Consider the following 21,559-nt stretch of genomic DNA (forward strand, 5'->3'; position numbering starts at 1 on the left):
AACCAGCCCGAGGACCTGTGAGCCCACGCCCCGGGAGTCCGAAGCTTTGAGTTCTCAAGGAAGTTGGTTCACAAGGGCAGCCTCCGGCCACCAACGCCTGCGTACATTCAGGTCCTGCACGCTCGGCCCTCCCGCCGCCCACCCCCAGCCCCAGCGACCCCCCTTGCCACCCTCCGCCTAGGGCTGGCTCCCAGCATCTTCCATCCTTTGGGGGTGGGTGGTCCCAGAAGGTTCTGGAAAGGGACTCACGCCCTGAGTTGGCCCCTCCAGCGCACAGGCTGGACAGGGTGTAAGGGAGACGTAGACAAGGCTGACTGGGGGGGGAGGGGCGGACGATGCTGTGGACACAAGGCCAGGCCCCGGCCAGAGCCTGGAGGGGGAGTGCATGGCCACACAGCGTCTGAGGGGGCTGGGGCCATTGCAAGGGAGAGCAGCAGGGCTGTGGGCGAAGCTGCAGGGGCCGGGGGCCTGGGCAGTCGCGTTACCCTGAGCGTGGGAGCCCTGCGTGGGGGACAGAGGACAGAAGCTCAGACTCGAGCTCCCCCTCCTCAGCCCCACACTTCGGTAAGACCCCAGGGACACAGGCAGCAGTGGCGGAGGTGGCGTGGCGTGCTCCCGTGCCCCGGAGACACTTGGTGCCCTGTGTCCCTGTGTCCCTGGGGACATGCCCCGGCCCCCTCTCCTGGCCGGGTGAGCTGGGCCACCCCTACCCTACACCAGCAGCACCGCCAGCTCCAGACTCAGCCCTGCCTGGGGCTCGGGGTCAGATCAGCCAGTGCCTGTTTCGTCCTGCACTGCCGCGTCTCCCCCTGTCATGGGCTCAGCGCCCCCCGGCCTGCCTGCGTGCGGCTGCAGGTAGGGGGACGTGCCGGGCCAGATCTCTCAGGCCCCAGGAAGGGCAGTCACCGCAGACCACCCTCCCCAGCCCCGGTCCGGCTGGGGGCCTTGATAACTGCAGCAGGTGGGGGAGGCTCGGGACGAGGGACAGGTGGCGGTCACAGGGGACCTCCTTGAGAGCCCAGGGCCCTGGGGGTGGAGAGAGGGAGCCTGGGTGGAGTGAGTCAGGCCGGCCCTGCCAGCCCTGGCCCACCCCCCAGCTAAATTACCAGGTCCGACCCCAGCCGGGCCAGCTGTATAAAGGCAGCCTGGTGCCAGTGGCTCCAGTTGCCGGTGGATGTCCCACGATGAGGCCCCTGCTGGTGCTGCTGCTCCTGACCGCCCTGTGCACTGCCCTGGGTAAGGCTGCTGGCCCCTCCATGAGGGATGGGGCAGACGGGGCTCCGGCCTGGGCGCCGAGGGGCCGGGGCATGGATGAGGCTGGCTGTGGGCGGAAGAGAACCCAGCGACAGCAGAAGCATCGGCCTAGGTGGGGGACGGAGGGTGGCTGCACAGAGGGACTTGTTGGGAAGCTTCTTCCCTCGGGGCCAAGGTCTGGTAGCTTCCTGGCTCTCCTGGGGAGGAAGCCCCCACTAAGCAGCCTGAACTCAGGCCACGGTTCCAACGAGGGTCACTAGCCAGGGTTACCAGGAGGGTCACCAGGAGGGTCACCAGCCAAGGTCACCAGGAGGGTCACCAGCCAGGGTCACCAGGAGGGTCACCAGCCAGGGTCACCAGTTGGCCCTTCTTCCCAGGTCACACAGAGTTCCTGGGATGGGGGATTCTCATGGCCAGGCTCCTGGTGACCACGCGGACCCTGACCTTGATGACCTGACTTTGGGCCTGGAAATGGGGTCGGGGGTGGGGTGCCAGGGCTGTGTTTACCGGCAGAATAATTATCAGCTCGGTCGTAATTAGCCACAATTAGCCTGAGTGTGGGCTGGGGGGGGGGGGTAGCTTGAGGAAGGGCCTCCAGTGGGGAGGCTGGAGAGATGGGGGCTGGGGCAGAGGTCAAGTTCCTCTGGGAAGAGACTGATGGCAAGGGCAGGAAGGGAGAGGGGCCGGGCACAGAGAGGGAGGCTGAGCCCAAAAGGGGACGTCCCCTGGGGGCCCTGACCTCCGGGAGCTGGCCACCGCCCCAGGACCTGTTCTCCCCAGGGCCTGGGGCACAGACGTGGGGAAGCTCAGGTTCCGCGAGGTCCCTGTTCAGAGAGGGCGGGTGTGGGTCCCAGGGCCGACAGAGAACTCCAGAAGGCCCGGGGCACCCTGGGACACACAGGCCACTTACTGTGGCGGTTCTGGAATGTTGGCCCGGGAGGCGGGGTCTTCAGGCGGCGGGGAGCATGCTAGGAGGTATGAGGGGACCCTCTGTCCCCTGTCAGCTCTAAGCACCCCTCACTCTCTAGGGAGGGGCACCAGCCCTGGGCTCAGAGCAAGGACACCTGGTCCTGGACACTCACTACAGGACCCCCTCAGGACCCCCTCACAGGACCCCCACAGAGACCACACAGGACCCCCTCACAGGAACCCACAGAGAGCTCACAGAGACCCCATAGGACATCCCACAGAGACCCCATAGAGACCCCACAGAGACCCCACAGGACCCTCTCACAGGAATCCCCCACAGGAACCCACAGAGACCACACAGGGACCCCAGAGGAACCCACAGCACTCCCACAGAGACCCCCCACAGAGGCCCCACAGGAACCTACAGGACCCCCACAGAGACCCCCCCACAGAGATCCCACAGGAACCTACAGGACCCCCACAGAGACCCCACAGGAAGCCCCCCCACAGTACCCCCACAGAGACCGCACAGGAACCTACAGGACCCCCGTACCCCCAGGGCGCCCCCCAGCCCCCTGCACACACTTGCTGTCCCCTATGTCCCCACCCAGCAGCCCCCTTTCGGCTCCTGGCCGCTCCTGCCTGGGCAAGCTGGCCTTGCGTGGGCCGGGCTCGGGGGTCAGTCCAGGCAGCCAGTGGGAATGCCTCCCTCCAGACCAGCTCCAGGGCTACCTCCTCGGAGGAACCCCCCCAGCCCCCCCCCCGGGCCGTGTCACATCTGTTCCTTGTTGCTGCGGTCACCACGCTGGGCGTTGGGCAGCGGCACCCCAGTCTTGGCCCAGCGCACCCCGTCTCAGCCCTTGTCCCAGCCTGGACCAGGGCCGCTCGTTTCAGCTCCCCACGGGACCTGGGGTGGGGTCAGTAGCAGGCCTCAGGTGACAGAGGGCAGGGCCCTCTGCCCCAACAGGCCTTAAGCCCCTGCCCAGGCCAAGTCCTCTTCCCCACCCAGCCCCGGCCAAGTCCTGCTGTACTCCTGTCCAGCAGCAGCGGGGGACAAGGAGGCAGACCCCGGGCGCCGGCCCCGGCGTGGGGCAGCCTGCAGGACTCGTGCTGTGCACCTGCGGCCCACCTGTGCTCACGGCCCGGCACTCACACACACAGGGAGCGTCCCCACCACGGCAGAGCCCCCAGCCCCTCAGCACCCTCCCGGGACAGGCTGGCGGGAGGGAGGACGGAGGTGGTGGCGGCGGCGCAGTAGGGCAGCCCCGGGCTGGCCACGCAGCTTCAGCTGGCGCTCGGCCCCAGGCCCAGCCCGGACTGACGGGCCTGTGCTTCCCCCCAGCCCGGGCCCTGCACTGCCACGTGTGCTGTGGCCACGAGAACTGCGAGTCTCTAGTGGAGTGTGCGGTGACCGACAAGTACTGCCTGATCACGCGGGCCAGTGAGTACCCCGCCCCACCCCAGCCTGGCCCTGCAGCTCAGAGGAGCAGGGAGGAGGGAGCGGCCTTGTGTGGCCCTCTGGGCAGGCCGGCCTCACGCTCTGCCCCGGCCAGGAAGGTGGGACCCGGAGCAGAGCAGCCCCAGCAAAGGAAGGAGGCGTGGGCAGTGGGGGGCAGGAAGGGGCCCCGCCATGTTGGGATGGTGACTGGGGGGCTCCGGCCCTGTGTGCCCAATGACGGCATCCTCTGGGCTGCGTCTTCCAGGCTTCCTGCTCCGGGCTGGCCCAGGGGTCCCCCTCACAAATCCCGGCGGGGCTGGGGCTGCTCCAGGCTCTGCCCCTCACCCAGTGCCTCCCCGCACTGGCTCCCCTCTCCCAGCTCAGCCCAGGGGCTCTCAAGGGAGCAGCCGGCGGGTGGGGCCTCCTGGACTGCCAGCCACGGCAGGTGCCTCCTGGCCCCGATAGCAGCAGTCCTGGGCGGGGAAGGGAGGGATAAGGCTGTGCTATCCACGGTCCCTGCTGGTGACCCTGCAGTGGCCGCAGCCTGCCGTCCCATTTCCCTGGCCAGCAAACCGCAGTTGGGAGCCGCACGCAGTGAGGCAGGGGCTTGAGCTCTGGCCTGAGCCAGGGTCTCTAAAGCCTCAGCTCGCACGGGTGGCCACGCCTATCCCACGTCTCCCGGAAGTGGCTCAGAAACCGGTGGGCAAACACTGCCTCCGTAAAACACAGCTCCTCGTCCGCAAGAACAGCCAGACACCCACCTCACTGAGGGTTCGGGGCTGGGAGACGCCAGGGCTCGCTGTCCCGGCACTGCCTGCGGGCTGAGGAGGGTGCGTCCACAGTCGCGGGGTGCGTCCCTGGGCGGCTGATTCAGCCCTGGCCTGCGGCCTGTCGGGAGGATTTCCTGCCGCCTCTCACGCTCTCTCACGTCTAGGAGTGGCTCTGCCCCCCTGCTTTCTCAGGCCCCAGCTCTCCGCACCGGGTGCTGAACCCTCTGCTCACGCCACCCGCAGCCGGCACGGGGCCGGCACGGGGCCAGCGCGGCCGGGCCCCTGCAGAGCTCGCTCACTCACTGGCCCCAGCGCGGCCGCTCCTGTTGTCCCCTGCGTTTCCCAGCTGAGACGCAGAGAGACGAGGTCCCTCGTCCTCACCCCACAGGGTCCAGGCCTTTGGTGCAGGGTTACAGCTTCCAGAATGTTCTGAACAAGTGTGGGTTAAGGAACCGACTCCCCTTACCGAAGGCCCCTGGCTCCCGGGACCCCCACAGCTGGCACTGTGCAGGTGTAGACAGTGGTGGCGGTGGGTGGTGCAGCCCGAGACTCCTCCAACCGGCTCAGCCACCCCCAGCCCCCACCCAGGGCCCCAGGGCCCTGGCAAGGCCCTGCCTCCACTTCCCCCATGAGTCCGGAGCTTCCACAGGCACTGTGCAGGCGGGCGCCAGGTTCTGCCACGCTCAGCCTCCCCGTCCCAGAAGGGGCGGGGGCCAAGGGCCGAGGGCCGAGAGCCAGGCCTCACCCCTCCCTGGTGGCTGAAGCTCCGAGCAGAGGAGAATTCCCGACATCTCGGGCCGGGGAAGGGGCGGGGCGAGCCACGGAGTCAGTCTCATGGGAGCTCCTGGCCTGGCGGGGAGGACCCCACCTAAGGGACACCCCGAGCCACCCCAGCACCAAAGTGGGCGCTGCCCAGGTCCCAGGGCCCCCGAAGGGTCTCCCATGCACCACGCTGGGCAGCCGTGGACCCTCCTCTCTCTCCACAGCCAACCCAGGCGGCATGCTGGTTATGAAGTCCTGCGCCCCGACCTGCCCCAACAGCACCGTGTCCCCCGACGGCCGCGCCCTCTCCGTCACCTGCTGCCAGAACAGCCAGTGCAACCGCAGCGCAGCCTCAGGCCTGGCCGCCGGCCCCGGGGCCCTCTGGGCCAGCGCCTCCGCCGGCCTGCTGTGGCTGCTGCTCCAGGCCGCGTGGTGAGGCCCCGCCCTGGGCCTCTCCTTCACCTGGGTGGCTCCCGCATCCCTGCCCTGGCTGCCCCTCCCCTCCCCTGTGCTGCAGAGTGATGAGGACCACAGCCCTCTAGGGCTCATGCCCAGGGAGGGACACCTCCCCCAGCCCCACCCGCCGCGAGACCCTCAGCACCCTGGTGGGTTCCCAGGGGCGCCCGGCTACCCAGGCACAGAAAGAGTTCTCCAGGCCCCCAGCATCCTCGCCGGCATTTGAGGAAGTGGGAGGCAGGGGCTGGGGGCTCCTGCTCCCTCAGGCCCTTCCTGGCCAGACGCCCCCACACACGGCCCCTTGGACCACCTGCTGTGAACACAGCAGCCTGGGCAGGGAGAACAGGACTGGGAGCTTGGGGTCCTTCAGTTCTCTATGCATTCCCCAGGCACCCTGCTGTCACCCCACACACCCATCCACGCACACACCCACCCACCCACCCAGCCATCCACACGCCCACGCATCCACCCAGGCATCCACCCACCCACGCACCCACCCACCCACACATCCACCCAGGCACCACTTCTCGCTAATGCCCTCACTCTCTCCTGGGTGCCACCAGCCAGCACTACACTGACCCCTAACAGACCTGCCTCCCGGGACCTCCCAGAGGCTCCGTCTGCTGCCCAGAACCCCGGCCCCTGTCTGGACAAACGCAGCCTGCCTAAAGATCCCCCGGCTCCCGGGGTGGGGGCTGGGTCACCTGGGGGCCCAGGGGCAGGCGTTGGAGTTGAAGGGCTGGGTCACCTGGGGCGTGGCTGCCAACCTCCCTCCCCAAGCCGTGCTGTTGGCCAGTGCTCCCTCTGTCATGAGAATAAAATTGTATGGTCTGTGAGGCTCTCATTCTCCAAGATGTCACTCCCAGGTGGCTGGGGGGAAGGCTCTCCGTGTGCCAGCTCAGGGGTGGGGCCACGCCCTGGCCTCACTCCCTGGGCACCCCCCGTCTCCCCTGCCCCCTCCCCGTCAGCTCCAGGTGGGGATTCACATGGGGGCCCTGGAGGGTGTCCCCATCCACGCTGTCCCCGAGATGCCCACATCCCGCGTGGCCTCAGCCGTGGCTCCTGAAGCCTGGTCGGGGGCGGGGCTCCTCCCACCCTCTGGACAGCTCCAGGGCTGTGAGCCCCCCCAGGGCTGAGTGTCCACCCAGGGTTCTTCCTGGGGTGACGCCAGAGCCTCCCAACTCTGAAGTTTTCTCCCCGCCCCCTACTCCGGCCCTGCAGTCCAGCGCCCTCCATGGCTCCTGTCTGCCCCAGTCCGCGGGTCTGACCTTGAGCCTTGTCCTGCCCCCTGCCCCTCTGAAGCTGGGAGCCCTCCTGTGGGCCAGCTCCTCGCCCCTCATGTCCCTTCCCAGCTGGCCAGGTGAGCAGCAGCAGCTTCCCGGCCTCGTGGCCAAGCTGCGCACGCAGCCCGGCACCACCAGGAGCCCCCTGGATGGCCCTTGCCCTTCTGTTCCCATCAGCAGCCTCCACACAGTGGTGAGTCCTTCCCCGAGCAGCCCTGGGCTCCTCCCCTGTGTGCCCCCGCCCCTCGACAGCCTCACAGGGCCCCGACCCTGCGTGCCCCATGCAAGGGAGCAGAGGGCCTGGGCCACGGGAGCGCCTGCTGCTCCTCCGCCTGGAGCCTTCGGAGAACCACAGCGGAGGACGCGGGCGCAGGGGAGCTGAGCTAGCGCCTGGGCTGCCAGCAGGGCCCCTGTGCCTCAGCACGGCCTGGGGGGCTCAGGAGGGAGGCGACACCCAGAGCGAGGCTGCGGCCGCCTCTCCAGGAGGCGAGAATCCTGTCTCTGCAGAGCTGCCCGGGCCTCCCCCTGTGGTGTGTCGCTCCTCCTCGGAGCCTCTATGCGCGGAGCCAGGAGACAAATGCCAATGAGATGGGCCCCCGCCAGGCCTGCTGTCCCCACGCCCCCATGGCCATCCCACAGTCATTAACCAGCACCCACGGGAGAGTGCTCCCTGCACACCAGGCCCGTGCAGGAGAGATGGCCGCCTCAAGGCGCCGACGCCCCCGGGGAGCCCGGGCCGGGGATCAGGGTGGTGTGGGAGGGAGGTCTGGCTGATGGGAGGCCTCAGGGTCCCCGGTAGGGGGCACAGGTGCGTGCAGATGCCAAGGTAGGAAAGGGCTTGCAGGCCAGCGGGAGCCCAGTGCAAGCTGCACACAGACGGGGAGCGTGGCCATGACAGAGCCCAGCACGTGCTGCACACTCAGGGAGCGTGGCCGTGACGGAGCAGGCGGTGCCCACAGTGCCTCCTCGCCTCTCCTCTCCCCTGTTCTTCCCTCCTCTCCCCTCCCCTCCACTCCTCTCCTCTCCCCTCCCCTCCCCTCCCCTCTCCTCTCCTCACTCCTGTTCTTCCCTCCTCTCCCTCCCCTCCTCTCCTCTCCTCTACGCTCCCCTCTTCTTCCCTCCTCTCCCCCCTCCCTCCCCTCTTCTCCCCTCTTCTCCTCTCCCCCCTCCCCTCCACTCCTCTCCCCTCTCCTCCCCTCCTCTCCCCCCTCCCCTCCCCTCCTCTCCTCTCCCCCTCCTCTCCTTTCTTCTCCCCCCTCCCCTCCTCTTCTCTCCTCTCCTCTCCCCCTCCTCTCCACTCCTCCCCCCTCCCCTCCCCTCCCCTTCTCTCCCCTTCTCTCCCCTCCCCTCCCCTCCTCTCCCCTCCCCTCCTCTCCTGAGGTGGGCCGGGCTTGGGGTGGAGCAGCCCTGTGGTGACAGAGGCACTCAGGAGGTCGGGGGCCAGGGCACAGGCTGAAGGGGACCCAAGGCCTGGGAGGGTGCAGCACAGCCTCCCTGGGTCCCCCCCTGTTGCCGTTGATTTCTCCACAATGTTGCAGTGGGTTCCTTTCTGAGAGGAGCAGCTTGGTGGGGGCAAGAGGCGCAGAGTCAACACACAGACCCCGGGAGTCGGGTGAAAGCAGGCTTGAGGCGAGCAGCCGGCAGACTCGTTTATTACAGTTGATACAACAGCTTATATAGCCAAGACCAGCCAATCTGGTCAAGGGGCGGTCTATGCCCCAACCAATCACAGCCTGTTGCCAGGCAGTTTCCAAAGCCATCCAATCACAGCCTGTTGCAGTCAGGCTCTTGTTGCCAGGCAGTTTCCAGAGCCATCCAATCACAGCCTGTTGCCAGGCAGTTTCAAATCCATCCAATCACAGCCTGTCGCCAGGCAGTTTCCAAAGCCAGGTGGGTTTCAAAGCCATTCCTGACTAACTGACGCTCGCTTGCCAGTGGCCACCTTCACATGGCCTTCTCATTCCACTATAAGACCCCTGCTAAAAGTAAATATTAAAATAATTTTAGCAAGGGTTAAAAAGTTTGGCTGCTGACAGTAGCCATTCCTTAAGATAACTGTGTCTCCACCTGCCTGCAGAATAACCTTGGGAAACTGCCTTGTGAAACTGCTCTGTGTAACTGTCTCACGCGATAACACTTGCAGGAGTCCGAAAAAGAGTTAAGAAAAACCGCACAGCACAGACAGCCCGTACCACCCCCGCCCTGCTCGCCTTAGCTGATAAGAAGAAACTGCCCGCGACCCCCATCCCAAGCCCCTTACCTAGTAACCATTAACATATCCAATAAAATTGTAACACAACTTTTATCTTGCCCAATAGGATTGTAACATAACTAAATATGCTAATGCTGTGGTTTTAAGCTTTAAATACTCTGTAAACCTTTTGTCTGGGCCGCTCTCTCTCTGCACCTTACCAGAGGCGGAGATGGCCCATTTGCAAATGAAATAAACTTCCCTCTTGCTTTTTGCATCGATTGGAGTGGAGTCTGTGTTTCTGGGGGTCACTCTGTAGGACACCTGGTGACAGGGGTCTTACACCACCACACCCCCCTGCTCCTGCTTCCAGGCCCAGGGGGCGTCTGAGGGTGGAGGTGGGGGTGGGGCCGTGCATGGGCCTGGGGAGGCAGAGGAGGCAGCCAGCAGGTAGGAGAGCCGGGGCTGAGATGTGAGCTGCAGCAGAACAGGTGGCCTGCCGCTGGGTCATGGCCAGGGATGCAGGAGGGGCTCTCTGGGGTCAGCCCCACCTGACTTGGGTTCACGGTCAGGGCTGCTCCTCTGTCCTGGGCACAGCTCCAGGGCTCCTGGGCCTCCATGGTCCCCCCAGCCTGCATCTCCTACTCCCCAGGGACCCACCCACTCCACCTTCTTAGGTGAGGGGAGATCACACTAGGCGGCACACCCCATGATCCCTTAAGCTCTTGGGATTGTGGTAAGCAGCTCCCTGGCCGCACCCAGCTCGAGCCCAGCCCCACGCACAGAGAAGGAAGCAATGCAGTCTCTACCCAGCACTGAGCCCCGCAGCGGGGGCCCCTGGGGCCCAGGCTGTGCACGTGAGGTTGGCGCACCTGCTCTGACAGCCAGCAGGGCCCCCAGTGTGATGAGATGTCTCTTTTCCTCCTGAGGACGAGTGATGCCCCCCAAAGTCCGCTCCCGCTCCCACAGACTGGGTGTCCCAAGTCCCAGAGCAGCCACCGACTGCTAGAAGATCCCGGGGGGCTGGAGCCCCCCAGCTCGACTCAGTCAGGGGCAGGGGTGTGTAAATGAGAGAGGGGAGAGGGTCACCCAGGCAGCTGTCCGCCCGTGCCGACCGAGCTGGGCACAGGGCCTGGGGGGTCAGAGGTCAGGGGCACCACCGGCCACCAGGCAGCACCTGCCCAGCAAGGGCTGTGGTCACCTGGCCCGCACTCCTGCCGGGACCTCCACCAGGAAGCCGCTCTCATGACCCCCAGGGAAGGGGTCCCTGGGCAAGGGGAGGGTCCCAGGGGAGTAAGAAGACAAAGGTGCCGCCCACAGGCAGGGGAGCGGGTGGAAAACAGCCCCTCCCACCACAGGGCCTGTTGAGGTCACTGAGCATCACCCGTGCAGCAGTGCCCAATTCACCCACATCTCCCCCTCTGACCACCTGGCCCCCCTTCCTGGGTCACGTCCACTAGCCCAGCTCCCCCTCGCTCCATCCCCTGCCCTGCCCTGCCTGTCTCAGCGGCCCTGTCCATGCCATAGAATGCACGCGTGGTGCCGAGTGAGCTCCGTGAGGCTGGCAGTCGGCCTCCTCTGTGCGCCTGCACGTAAGCCAGCAGGACGGATGTGGGATGTGGGCACAGGCACGCGGCAGACTAACGGATGGACGGGTGGGTGGGTAGGAGATGGACGGATGGATAGACTGGTAGATGGATGGACGGGTGGGTGATGGACGGGTGGGTGACGGACTGCTGGGTGTGTGGTGGATGGACGGATGGATAGACTGGTAGGTGGGTGGGTGATGGCTGAGTGATGGACAGGTGGACAGATGGGTGGGTGGGTGGGTGGAGCATCAGCTGGAAGGGTGAATGGAAAGATGAGAGTTGGTGGGCGATGGGCGGGTGGACAAGTGAGCGGATGCTGGGGAGGAGAAGGCGGGGGAGTGAGGGAGAAAGTGGAGTAGCCCCTGTCCGTGCCCCACCCCCACAGAGCTCAGCGGTTGGCAGCCGCAGCCTCAGGCCACAGTGCGTGGGGGCCCAGCATGGGGGCGGGGTGGGGGCAGGACATGGCAGGACAGGAAGTGCGCTTTGCCCTCCTCCAGGGTCGGAGGCTCTCCCTCGGGCGCTCCGGGCTCTGCCAGTCCAGGGCCCACGCTGCCCAGAGCCTGCCTTCCTGGGCTCGCCAGGTCATTGTGCTGGGCTCCCAGGGCCCCCCGGCCCACCCCCTGCAGGCTCTCTCCGCCCCGTCACAGGAGGGTGACTGGCCCAGAGCACACTTGCCCGGTCCCCCGAGGGCCCACACCTCACAAGGGCACATGGAGCAGTGAGGTTCCCGGTTCTGACACCAGGTGTGTGGGACCCTCCCCTGCCACACACGGAGCAGGTACCAACTCTGGGCCGCAGGCGCCGGCTGGGCGTCCCCTGACTTGGGCCGGTCGTGGCACCGTCTGCCTGGCATCGTGTCAGATCCCAGGGGCCGAGGGCTCAGTCCTGACCCCGCCAGTCACCGCCCCGCCGCTCTGGCTGCACTTCCGCCTGACGGGCTGGAAACCCGGTTCCTGCGCCCTCTTCCCACTGACGTGCAGGGTGGCTCCCGGAGCTCAGCGAAGGATTCTGTTCAGGTTTATGCAGGCAGGTGGCAGATGTGCCCCGAGGGACGCACGTGGCAGGGGCAGAGGGGGGTCTCCACCCCTCCCCCAGCAGCACCCTCAGGCCCCCGGGAATGCTGTCCTTACAGGTTTCCACAGAGGCCCCATTGCACACGCATGAGCCATGTCCTTGGTGACCACCAACACCAGGGGCTGGGGGCGGGGCTGGACGTCCCAGCCCCCGAGCCCTGCCTGTGGCTTCGAAGTCCCCAGCCCCATCCTGAAGCCCTAGGGGTGCCCCCAGCCCCCAGGCACCTCCTCGGACCCCTAACCGCACCACGTGTGATGATACCGCATAGTTTAGCCGTCGTCCTCCAGGGAGCGAGACAAGGACCCAACAGCGCAGGGCCTCCCTGTCCCAGGAAAGGGGCAGCGGCGCCTGCAGCCACCCCCAGCCAGGCCCGAGAGCTGGTCTGTCTCGCAGGACCCCCAGTGTCATCCCAGCACCCTGAGAACAGGCTGCACCCCACGAAAGGCCAGCCTGCTCCCTCCACCACTGCTCCCCGGATGTGGCCCCCGGCACAGCAAGAAAGAGAGGGCCAAGCCGGACGAGGAGCCGCACATGGAAGGGCAGAGCCGGCCTCGAACCCCAGCCCTGGCTCAGCCGGAGGATGCCCGCGGCACCCCAAAGCCCAGCCCAGCCATGCGGGAGGCGAGCGTGCCCGGGGGCTAGGGAGCAGGGGAGAGAGAAAGTGCCGCTCCTAGAGACAGCGACTCTTCCGAAGGCCAGGCCCGGCCACCATTGCCACCGGCTGGGCGACGCTGGGCCAGGGCCCGCCGTCTGTGCCGCCCGCACGCAGGGTGTGTGCCTGAGAGAGACATCACCTGCTTGCCCAGCCCCTGCTGGGAAAGACTCGGAACCTGGAAGCCCAGCCCTGCCCCCGCCTTGGGCCGATGCCCCTCCCTGGTCCCCCGATTGTCACGCCCAAGGCGTACCCCACAGAGAGTCACTGAGCCCCAGCACCGGGCCCTGTCTCTCCCCTCGCTCGGTCTCCACCACTCTCGCGGTGCCTGGGATGCCCGGGGCACTTACAGCGCTGCTGACAACCCCCCCCCCCCCGGGTATGGCCGGGATCCGTGTCTGCCCCATGGCACGCTGGGACTGAAGAAGCCCCCTCCCCGTGCCCCAAGGTTGGTGGGCCCTGACAGTCCACCTGGTGCCCGCCTACCCTCCAGCCGGGGCTGGGCCACCTTCCCTCTTGGGGCCACCCACAAGCTGTGCGATGCCCGTGGCCCAGCTCGGGGGGTGGGGCACGAGCAGAGAGCCTCTGCCCCAGGTAGCCCTGTGGGCTGGGCCTGAGACTTCCCGGCCAGCCTGGGTGGGCAGCAGGTGGAAGGGCTGCTGCTAGGCCTCCCTGCCCCTCAAGGCCTCCGGGGGCCTCCTCCTGGGGGTGCAAGGCAGGGCCGGCCCCCGGGACAGAGGCATGGTCCCTGAGGGTGGGGGGGAGGCCCTGAGACCCTGCCTGGCCCTTCCTCGCCCAGGCCTCGCTTTCTCACCAGCAGACCACCTAGGGAGGCAGGACCTAATAGTGAGCTCTCCCCAATCCAGCCTCAACTGCCTCAAGGAGGCCTCCGCCAGGAAGCCCTCCCTGACTGTACTGCCCAGGAGCCCCGCCGATCCCTGCCCTCGGAATCTCCCACTTCCTCCTGCAGTGGGGCTGTGGTTCAGAACCGGAACCCAGCTGCCCTCAGCTCTGCACCTGGCGCAGCCTCCACGGCCAGGGAGACGCCGGGGCCCCTCCCCCACCAGGCTCCACGCCCAGACCTCCACTCCCAGTCGACTCAGCACCCCGGACCCTCGGGCGCCACTGGGCCCGGCAGGAATTCCAAACCCGCTTTTCCAGCGGCTTCCATGGCCCTGGCCCCAGTGAGTCACCCACAGCTGCCACCTCCCTCTATACCCAGCTGCCACCCACCCGCACTCTGCTTCCCGGGGTCCCAGCATCACCCTCCCCTGTGCCAGGCAGGCCTGAGGCTGGAGCTGAGGGTGCCTCCGGCTCTCGGGCTGAGCTGCCCCGGGGGCTTCTGTACATAGCCCTCACGGGTCCCGGAAGGCACCACCAGCGCTGGCCTGGCAGCTGCTTCAGGGAGAGCCCAGGGCTCTTAACTTTACCCCGCTTGGCAAGGGAGCCCGGCACAGGTGCTGGCTCGCCCAGGACAGGGTACAAGGGAGGACTGGAGGGTCTGGAGCCCAGGTCCGACCAGCCCCGGAGTCCACAGGGCTCCCTGGAGCGTTGGGCCGGCACAGGCCACTGTCCTCCCTGGGCCCCACCCTGCCCGTCCTCGTCCCCATGGGTTGTTGTTGGGCGGCAGGGACCCCTGGTCTCTCTCTGTCCTGATCCTGGGCTCGCTGTCCACCAGGCCCAACAGGGCAGGGGCAGAGCCAGGTCCCTGCGGGTCCTACCTCCACCCCCAGCAACAGCTTCCGGCACAGGGCAGCAGCCCGAGGGGCCAGGGGCAGCCTGGGAAAGATGGAGACAGCAGCACACAGCTGCAGGGCCTGGGCAGCCAGGCCTCTGTCCACAACCGGCAGAAGGGCAGGCCCCTGGGAGGCCGCTGGGACAGAAGGCCCCTGGGTGGCCAGGCCAGGTATGAGCTGGGCTCGTGGGTGCAGGCTGACGCCAGCAGCCCCTCCCACGGCAGGGCCCTGCTATATAAGGTCTCCGGAGAGGAGGGGCCCCACTGCTCCCACACAGCGCCGGCATGAAGACAGTCCTGCTGCTCCTTGTGGCCCTGGCCGTGGCCACGGCGCCAGGTGAGGGGCTGGGCCCGGGCAGGGGTGGGCGGCTTTGGCTGCGCGGGGGCCCTCGGGCTCAGGCTGGGGGCGGCCAGCAGTTGCTAAGCACTAGAAGCCTGGCTCCGAGAATCCAGACTCTGCCAGACAATTCCAAGTGCGGGCCCCGTGGCCCTGCGTCTTCCCTGGGTGTGGCCGCCTGAGAGTCTCAGGGGCGACCAGAGAATCGGACGCTCGGAGGACACGGCCCCCAGCCTGGGGACAGGAGGCTCCCGCTGTAGCCCCAGAGCATCCCGAGGCTCCCCAGGGAAGGGTCTCCAATACACCTGCAGTTACCAGCTCAGGACACCGCCCCCAGGATGGCCGCCGGGGCTGAGCACGGGACAGGAGGGACTGGCGCAGGAGGGGTGGCCGGGGGTTCTGTTCTGAAGGGGCTCCGTGGGCGGTGGGCACGAACCCAGCTGAGACCCCACCCTTCCCGCCAGCTCGGGCCCTGCGCTGCCACGTGTGTTCCAGCACCACCAACTGCAAGCAACCCCAGCCCTGCTCCAGCAGTGCCCGCTACTGTAGAACCATGACCAGAGGTGAGGCCTGGGGCCGGGAGCCGCGGGCGGGCGGGTGGGTGGCCGGCGATGGGAGGGGCTGCCGTGGCCGCGGGCTCGGGTGCCTGACCGTCCCCGCTCTGCGCAGTGGAGCCGCTGTCGGGGAACCTGGTGACCAAGGACTGCGTGGAGTCCTGCACCCCCTCACACACCATGCAGGGCCAGGTCAGCAGCGGCACCACGGCCACCTACTGCTGCCAGGGCGACCTGTGCAACGAGAGGCTGAACAGCGCCGCGCCCGGCCGCGCCTCGCACAGCAGCGCCCTCCTCGGCCCTGCGCTGGCCCTCGGCCTCCTCGCCCTGCTCTGGGCCCCCAACCTGTGACCCAGCCCCCTCCCCCCTTTCCCGGGGTTTCCACAGCCCCCTCCCTCGCCGTGAGTGGATGCTGGCCGCCCTCCCCTGGAAGACCCCAGAACTCTGGGACCAGGACCTGGAGAGCAGCCACTGCCCCGGGACAAGAGGAGGCAGCCCCCGCCCCAGCCCCACCCCCAGCAGCCTGGAGAGTAGGGGACCCAGTCATCCTGTTAGGTTTCTCTTTATTTTTTCTACTTGAAACTTCACGGAAATAAATGATGTTAAACCGGTGTGGTTGTGTCTGTGCTGTTCTGGCGAGGAGGGGGTTCTCGGCCCTATAGGACCCCCCTCCAAGCCTTGAGCATCTGGGCCAGTCCTGCCGGAGCACGGCCACTGGCGGAGGAGCCAGGACCCCGCCCAGGCGGAGCTGGAGGTGCTCCTGGGTGAGGCCTGCGTGGGAGCACTGGGCGGCTAGGAGCCCCTCCAGCCACAGCCCCGAGACCCTTGTCCGAGCGCCTGCAGAGGGGCCTCTACAGCTGCCCACAGCAAGCCCAGCGGCCAGCAGAGGCCACCCACGGGGCCGGAGCTCACGAGGAGGCGCTGGGGCGGGGCATGACTGAGGGTGCTGGGAGGCCGGGAGGGAGGCGAGCAGCCCAGCCTCTGGGTCTGGGTTCCACGGAAGCTGAGAGGGCAGGTGACGGGGGAGGCGCCCAGCCCAGGCCCAGGCAGGCAGCCCTCCCACAGCTCAGTCTTGCCAACGGTCCCACTCCGTCTGCCACCTGCACCCGTTCTGGCCTCACGGGCTCAGCAGCGAGGGTCTGGACTGGGAGGCCCTGGGATGGCAGCAGCATCTGTGCCCCCAGCAGGAGTGGCCAGCGGGAGGCTCAGCTTCCGGAGCACCGCCCCCGGGGCCCGAAACAGCCCCATGATGCGCAGGGAGACTTGGGGAGGCCCTGCCCCGGGCTAGCGCTTGGTTGGGGTGAGCCTGGCCTCCTCAGGTCTGGCCGGGTGGATCCTCATCCTGACCAGGCCATGCTGAGCCAGACACTCAGCCTCCCACCTCCAGCCCGCACTAGGCTGCAGCTCTCTTCCCACTGTCCACTGCCCGGAGTCCTCTGCCCCCTGGAACATTCCCACAACCGGGTCTGGGGCCAGCGCGCCCCCTGGTGGCCGCCGAGAGCTAGTCACTGGGAGACCATTCCCTGGCTAAGGCCGCTCAGCCCAGCGCCGGCCACTTTTCCCCATTGGGGCAGGCAGCCTGGACCTGGGAGTGGGAGTTGGAAGAGCAGAGCGGGGTGCCCGGACCGGAAGCATGGGAGTGGCCCTGCCTAGCCCATGGCTGGTGCGGGGATCCAGGTCGGGGGAGAGGAGCAGCCACCTTGGGGGGGTTGTAAGGAAACAGCTGATGGCCCATCTTCAGTGCAAAATGTTGAGTGGAAAGTTACTGGCAACTGGCTGTAACCAGCTGGTACAAGCAGCTTGCAGAGTAGCAACCACAAGGTTCGGGCACGCTCCCGGGCAGGGGGGAAGTTAGGGAGGGGCGGGCATGCAGGAGGGAGCAAAGAGGAAGCTTAGAGGGGGAAGGGGAGGTGGGGCAACTTGGGCGAGGAGCCGGGGGAGGGCCCTGCGAGTGGCGTCTAAACCTGCACCTGCCCTGATCCGCGAACACCGCTGGCGAGGTCTCGTTTCCCCGTTTCCACAGGAGGGCGACGGCCCCGCCCAGCCTGCGGATGGAGGACGCTGTGTGCCAAGTAAGGCAGCTTTGGGGCCACCAGGCTCCAGGCCGACAGAGCTGTGTGATGGGTCCAGGGCTTCTCCAGGCCGAGACCGGACGAGGGCTACGTGAGGCACGCGGGTGGGCAGGAGGGGGACCAGTGGCTCGGCTCAGGGAGCGGCTTCCCCTGCAGCCACGGCGGAGCCCCGGGCCATGCCAGGGACGGTCCCAGTCCCCAGGCAGCAACCTAAGCAGCAGGAAAGGTCAGAGGGCAGCAGGAAAGGTCAGAGGGCAGCAGGAAAGGTCAGAGGGCAGCAGTCCTCCCTGTGAGAACGTTCAATTGTTGGGGACAGCAGAGCGCTGCTGTGGGAATGCGCGGTGGAGCAAACTGGAGTAAACTGGAGTAAACCGGTGCATCCAAGGAGGCGGGTTCAGCTTTAAGGGCAACAATTAGAAGGATGACCTCAGACACTGAACCAGCAGCCCTGGGGCCCAGGGACCAGCAACCAGGCTGACGTCAGCACGAGGCCGTGCAGACCACGACTGCGTCCAGTCCACACAGCGATGCTCTCAATCTAAGGGCGCAGTGGCCTCCTGGCGGGACATAGCCTGCCAGGCCAGTGATGGCCACGCCCCTGGGCCAGGGAGGGCCTGCCAGGCCAGTGATGGCCACGCCCCTGGGCCAGGGAGGGCCTGCCAGTCCAGTGACGGCCACGCCCCTGGGCCAGGGAGGGCCTGCCAGGCCAGTGACGGCCACACCCCTGGGTGAGGGCGTGGCCTGCCAGTCCAGTGACGGCCACGCCCCTGGGCCAGGGAGGACCTGCCAGTCCAGTGACAGCCACGCCCCTGGGCCAGGGAGGGCCTGCCAGGCCAGTGATGGCCACGCCCCTGAGCCAGGGAGGGCCTGCCAGTCCAGTGACGGCCACGCCAGTGACGGCCACAGCCCTGGGTGAGGGCAGGCCTGCCACTCTCCTGATGGCCACCACACCCCTGGGAGAGGGCGTGGCCCGCTGTTTTAGTGATGGCCACACCCCCGGGCCAGGGCTGGCCTGCCAGTCTCCTGATGGCCACCACACCCCTGGGAGAGGGCGTGGCCTGCTGTTTTAGTGATGGCCACACCCCTGGGTGAGGGCAGGCCTGCCACTCTCCTGATGGCCACCACACCCCTGGGAGAGGGCGTGGCCCGCTGTTTTAGTGATGGCCACACCCCTGGGTGAGGGCAGGCCTGCCACTCTCCTGATGGCCACCACACCCCTGGGAGAGGGCGTGGCCTGCTGTTTTAGTGATGGCCACACCCCCGGGCCAGGGCTGGCCTGCCAGTCTCCTGATGGCCACCACACCCCTGGGAGAGGGCGTGGCCCGCTGTTTTAGTGATGGCCACACCCCCGGGCCAGGGCTGGCCTGCCAGTCTCCTGATGGCCACCACACCCCTGGGAGAGGGCGTGGCCCGCTGTTTTAGTGATGGCCACACCCCCGGGCCAGGGCTGGCCTGCCAGTCTCCTGATGGCCACCACACCCCTGGGAGAGGGCGTGGCCCGCTGTTTTAGTGATGGCCACACCCCTGGGTGAGGGCAGGCCTGCCACTCTCCTGATGGCCACCACACCCCTGGGAGAGGGCGTGGCCTGCTGTTTTAGTGATGGCCACACCCCCGGGCCAGGGCTGGCCTGCCAGTCTCCTGATGGCCACCACACCCCTGGGAGAGGGCGTGGCCCGCTGTTTTAGTGATGGCCACACCCCCGGGCCAGGGCTGGCCTGCCAGTCTCCTGATGGCCACCACACCCCTGGGAGAGGGCGTGGCCCGCTGTTTTAGTGATGGCCACGCCCCCGGGCCAGGGCTGGCCTGCCAGTCTCCTGATGGCCACCACACCCCTGGGAGAGGGCGTGGCCCGCTGTTTTAGTGATGGCCACACCCCCGGGCCAGGGCTGGCCTGCCAGTCTCCTGATGGCCACCACACCCCTGGGAGAGGGCGTGGCCCGCTGTTTTAGTGATGGCCACACCCCCGGGCCAGGGCTGGCCTGCCAGTCTCCTGATGGCCACCACACCCCTGGGAGAGGGCGTGGCCTGCTGTTTTAGTGATGGCCACACCCCCGGGCCAGGGCTGGCCTGCCAGTCTCCTGATGGCCACCACACCCCTGGGAGAGGGCGTGGCCTGCTGTTTTAGTGATGGCCACACCCCCGGGCCAGGGCTGGCCTGCCAGTCTCCTGATGGCCACCACACCCCTGGGAGAGGGCGTGGCCCGCTGTTTTAGTGATGGCCACACCCCCGGGCCAGGGCTGGCCTGCCAGTCTCCTGATGGCCACCACACCCCTGGGAGAGGGCGTGGCCCGCTGTTTTAGTGATGGCCACACCCCTGGGTGAGGGCAGGCCTGCCACTCTCCTGATGGCCACCACACCCCTGGGAGAGGGCGTGGCCTGCTGTTTTAGTGATGGCCACACCCCCGGGCCAGGGCTGGCCTGCCAGTCTCCTGATGGCCACCACACCCCTGGGAGAGGGCGTGGCCCGCTGTTTTAGTGATGGCCACACCCCCGGGCCAGGGCTGGCCTGCCAGTCTCCTGATGGCCACCACACCCCTGGGAGAGGGCGTGGCCCGCTGTTTTAGTGATGGCCACGCCCCCGGGCCAGGGCTGGCCTGCCAGTCTCCTGATGGCCACCACACCCCTGGGAGAGGGCGTGGCCCGCTGTTTTAGTGATGGCCACACCCCCGGGCCAGGGCTGGCCTGCCAGTCTCCTGATGGCCACCACACCCCTGGGAGAGGGCGTGGCCCGCTGTTTTAGTGATGGCCACACCCCCGGGCCAGGGCTGGCCTGCCAGTCTCCTGATGGCCACCACACCCCTGGGAGAGGGCGTGGCCTGCTGTTTTAGTGATGGCCACACCCCCGGGCCAGGGCTGGCCTGCCAGTCTCCTGATGGCCACCACACCCCTGGGAGAGGGCGTGGCCTGCTGTTTTAGTGATGGCCACACCCCCGGGCCAGGGCTGGCCTGCCAGTCTCCTGATGGCCACCACACCCCTGGGAGAGGGCGTGGCCTGCTGTTTTAGTGATGGCCACACCCCCGGGCCAGGGCTGGCCTGCCAGTCTCCTGATGGCCACTGTCAGACAGTGTGAGACCCACTGCTTAGGGACAACTTAGGTCACTCCCCTAGTTTTGACACAAGCGACTCGCCTGGTTCTGACGTTCGGTGACTGTCACACAGCCCAGCTCTGCCCGCCCTCAGACTCTGAGTGTCCCTGTCCCCAGCCCCCAGCCCCTGGTGGCCGCCCCATGACCCTACCCAGCAGCCCCTTGAACACTTTAGACCCATGGGACCCCACCCCATGGAGGACCCACCTGAGGCAGCAAGGAGGGGGTGGGGCACCCTGACGCCACAGGGCCACTCAGCCCCGCCCCTCATTCCCTGGTGCCCCTGAAGGAGGTGTCCTCCCCCGCCCACAAAAGCCCAAGGCCAGGACACTCTTCTGTCTCTGTCTGCAGACAGGGTCTTTCCAGGGGGGCTCTGTTCTGAGAGGGGGCTCGGCCGCTCTGCACAGCCTGGCACACCCAGCCGGCACGAGGGGCCCCTGCATGGCTGCTCCAGGACCCCCATTCCTCTGCAGCACCCCACAGGGGCTAGTGGCTGGGGAGGGGCCGCTGAGGCCGTCCAGTGGGGCTGGGGCTGGGGGCCCCTCCGACGCAGGTGCAATGTCTCCACAAGCAGGCCGCCAGTCTCCCACCCAGAGCCGGCAGGGGAAGGGGCGCGGGGAGTCGGACCGGCTCCAGGAGACCCGGCTGCCTGGGCGACCTTGTGGTTTAGATCTCACCTCCAGGTGGGGGCAGTCTCCCACCCAGAGCCGGCAGGGGAAGGGGCGCGGGGAGTCGGACCGGCTCCAGGAGACCTGGCTGCCTGGGCGACCTTGTGGTTTAGATCTCACCTCCAGGTGGGGGCAGTCTCCCACCCAGAGCCGGCAGGGGAAGGGGCCGCGTCCCTGCGGGGAGGCGGACCGGCTCCAGGAGACCCGGCTGCCTGGGCAACCTTGTGGTTTAGATCTCACCTCCAGGTGGGGGCAGTCTCCTGATGCGGGCCAGCCGCACCTGTCGAACAGAACCTGAAGGAGGGAGTGGGAATGAAAAGAGGGACAAGGGCGCAGAGAATGGAGCCAAGACAAAAGTCTGATCAAGGCTCACTTTATTGGAGAAGGAAGCAGCTTATATAATACAAGGCAAGGATTGTAACAGTCGAGGGCAAGCAGGTGTCATCTCACAACATAGTTCAAAGGAATAATTTCACAGGAATCAGTATCAATTTGAGAAAGGGAGTTACAGCGAGGTCTCACAGCTAGCAGACATGCTTATCAAGGTACAAGAAAGAGAGCACTGAAGCCAGATGGCCAGGCGCTAACCATATCAGTGAGCTGTACAAATGGACTTTCTAGTGACTCCTCCTTACAGGAACACAGTTGAAGGTTAGTCTAAACAAAGGCCTACACAGGGAACCCAGCACAGTGGCTCCCAACATCTCCCCCTTCTTTGTATATAGC

The 21,559-nt window shown here is 67.0% G+C and overlaps 2 protein-coding genes across 2 annotated transcripts; both read left to right on the top strand.

Moving 5' to 3' along the window:
- The first annotated feature begins 1,184 nt into the window (after window positions 1-1,184).
- LOC133758227 (lymphocyte antigen 6E-like) lies at window positions 1,185-7,259 on the top strand. Its single transcript, XM_062189409.1, has 5 exons — window positions 1,185-1,236; window positions 3,506-3,604; window positions 5,358-5,565; window positions 6,942-7,065; window positions 7,125-7,259. The coding sequence occupies exons 1-5, from the start codon at window positions 1,185-1,187 to the stop codon at window positions 7,257-7,259; spliced, it is 618 nt and encodes a 205-aa protein (XP_062045393.1).
- Window positions 7,260-14,395: 7,136 nt separating this feature from the next.
- LOC133757499 (lymphocyte antigen 6D-like) lies at window positions 14,396-15,355 on the top strand. Its single transcript, XM_062187933.1, has 3 exons — window positions 14,396-14,450; window positions 14,915-15,013; window positions 15,120-15,355. The coding sequence occupies exons 1-3, from the start codon at window positions 14,399-14,401 to the stop codon at window positions 15,353-15,355; spliced, it is 387 nt and encodes a 128-aa protein (XP_062043917.1). The 5' UTR covers window positions 14,396-14,398.
- Window positions 15,356-21,559: the final 6,204 nt, after the last annotated feature.

The sequence above is a fragment of the Lepus europaeus genome, chromosome 4 (genome assembly GCF_033115175.1).
Source record: "Lepus europaeus isolate LE1 chromosome 4, mLepTim1.pri, whole genome shotgun sequence".
Taxonomy (NCBI): Eukaryota; Metazoa; Chordata; class Mammalia; order Lagomorpha; family Leporidae; genus Lepus; species Lepus europaeus.

Bases quoted from the DNA above. Each gene is read 5' to 3' on its own strand.
- LOC133758227 (XM_062189409.1), top strand. From the start codon at position 1,185: ATGAGGCCCCTGCTGGTGCTGCTGCTCCTGACCGCCCTGTGCACTGCC. The intron at 1,237-3,505 runs GTAAGGCTGCTG...GCTTCCCCCCAG, and splicing joins CGCCCTGTGCACTGCCCTGG to CCCGGGCCCTGCACTGCCAC. The intron at 5,566-6,941 runs GTGAGGCCCCGC...GTCCCTTCCCAG, and splicing joins CTGCTGCTCCAGGCCGCGTG to CTGGCCAGGTGAGCAGCAGC.
- LOC133757499 (XM_062187933.1), top strand. From the start codon at position 14,399: ATGAAGACAGTCCTGCTGCTCCTTGTGGCCCTGGCCGTGGCCACGGCG. The intron at 14,451-14,914 runs GTGAGGGGCTGG...CCTTCCCGCCAG, and splicing joins GGCCGTGGCCACGGCGCCAG to CTCGGGCCCTGCGCTGCCAC. The intron at 15,014-15,119 runs GTGAGGCCTGGG...CGCTCTGCGCAG, and splicing joins CTGTAGAACCATGACCAGAG to TGGAGCCGCTGTCGGGGAAC.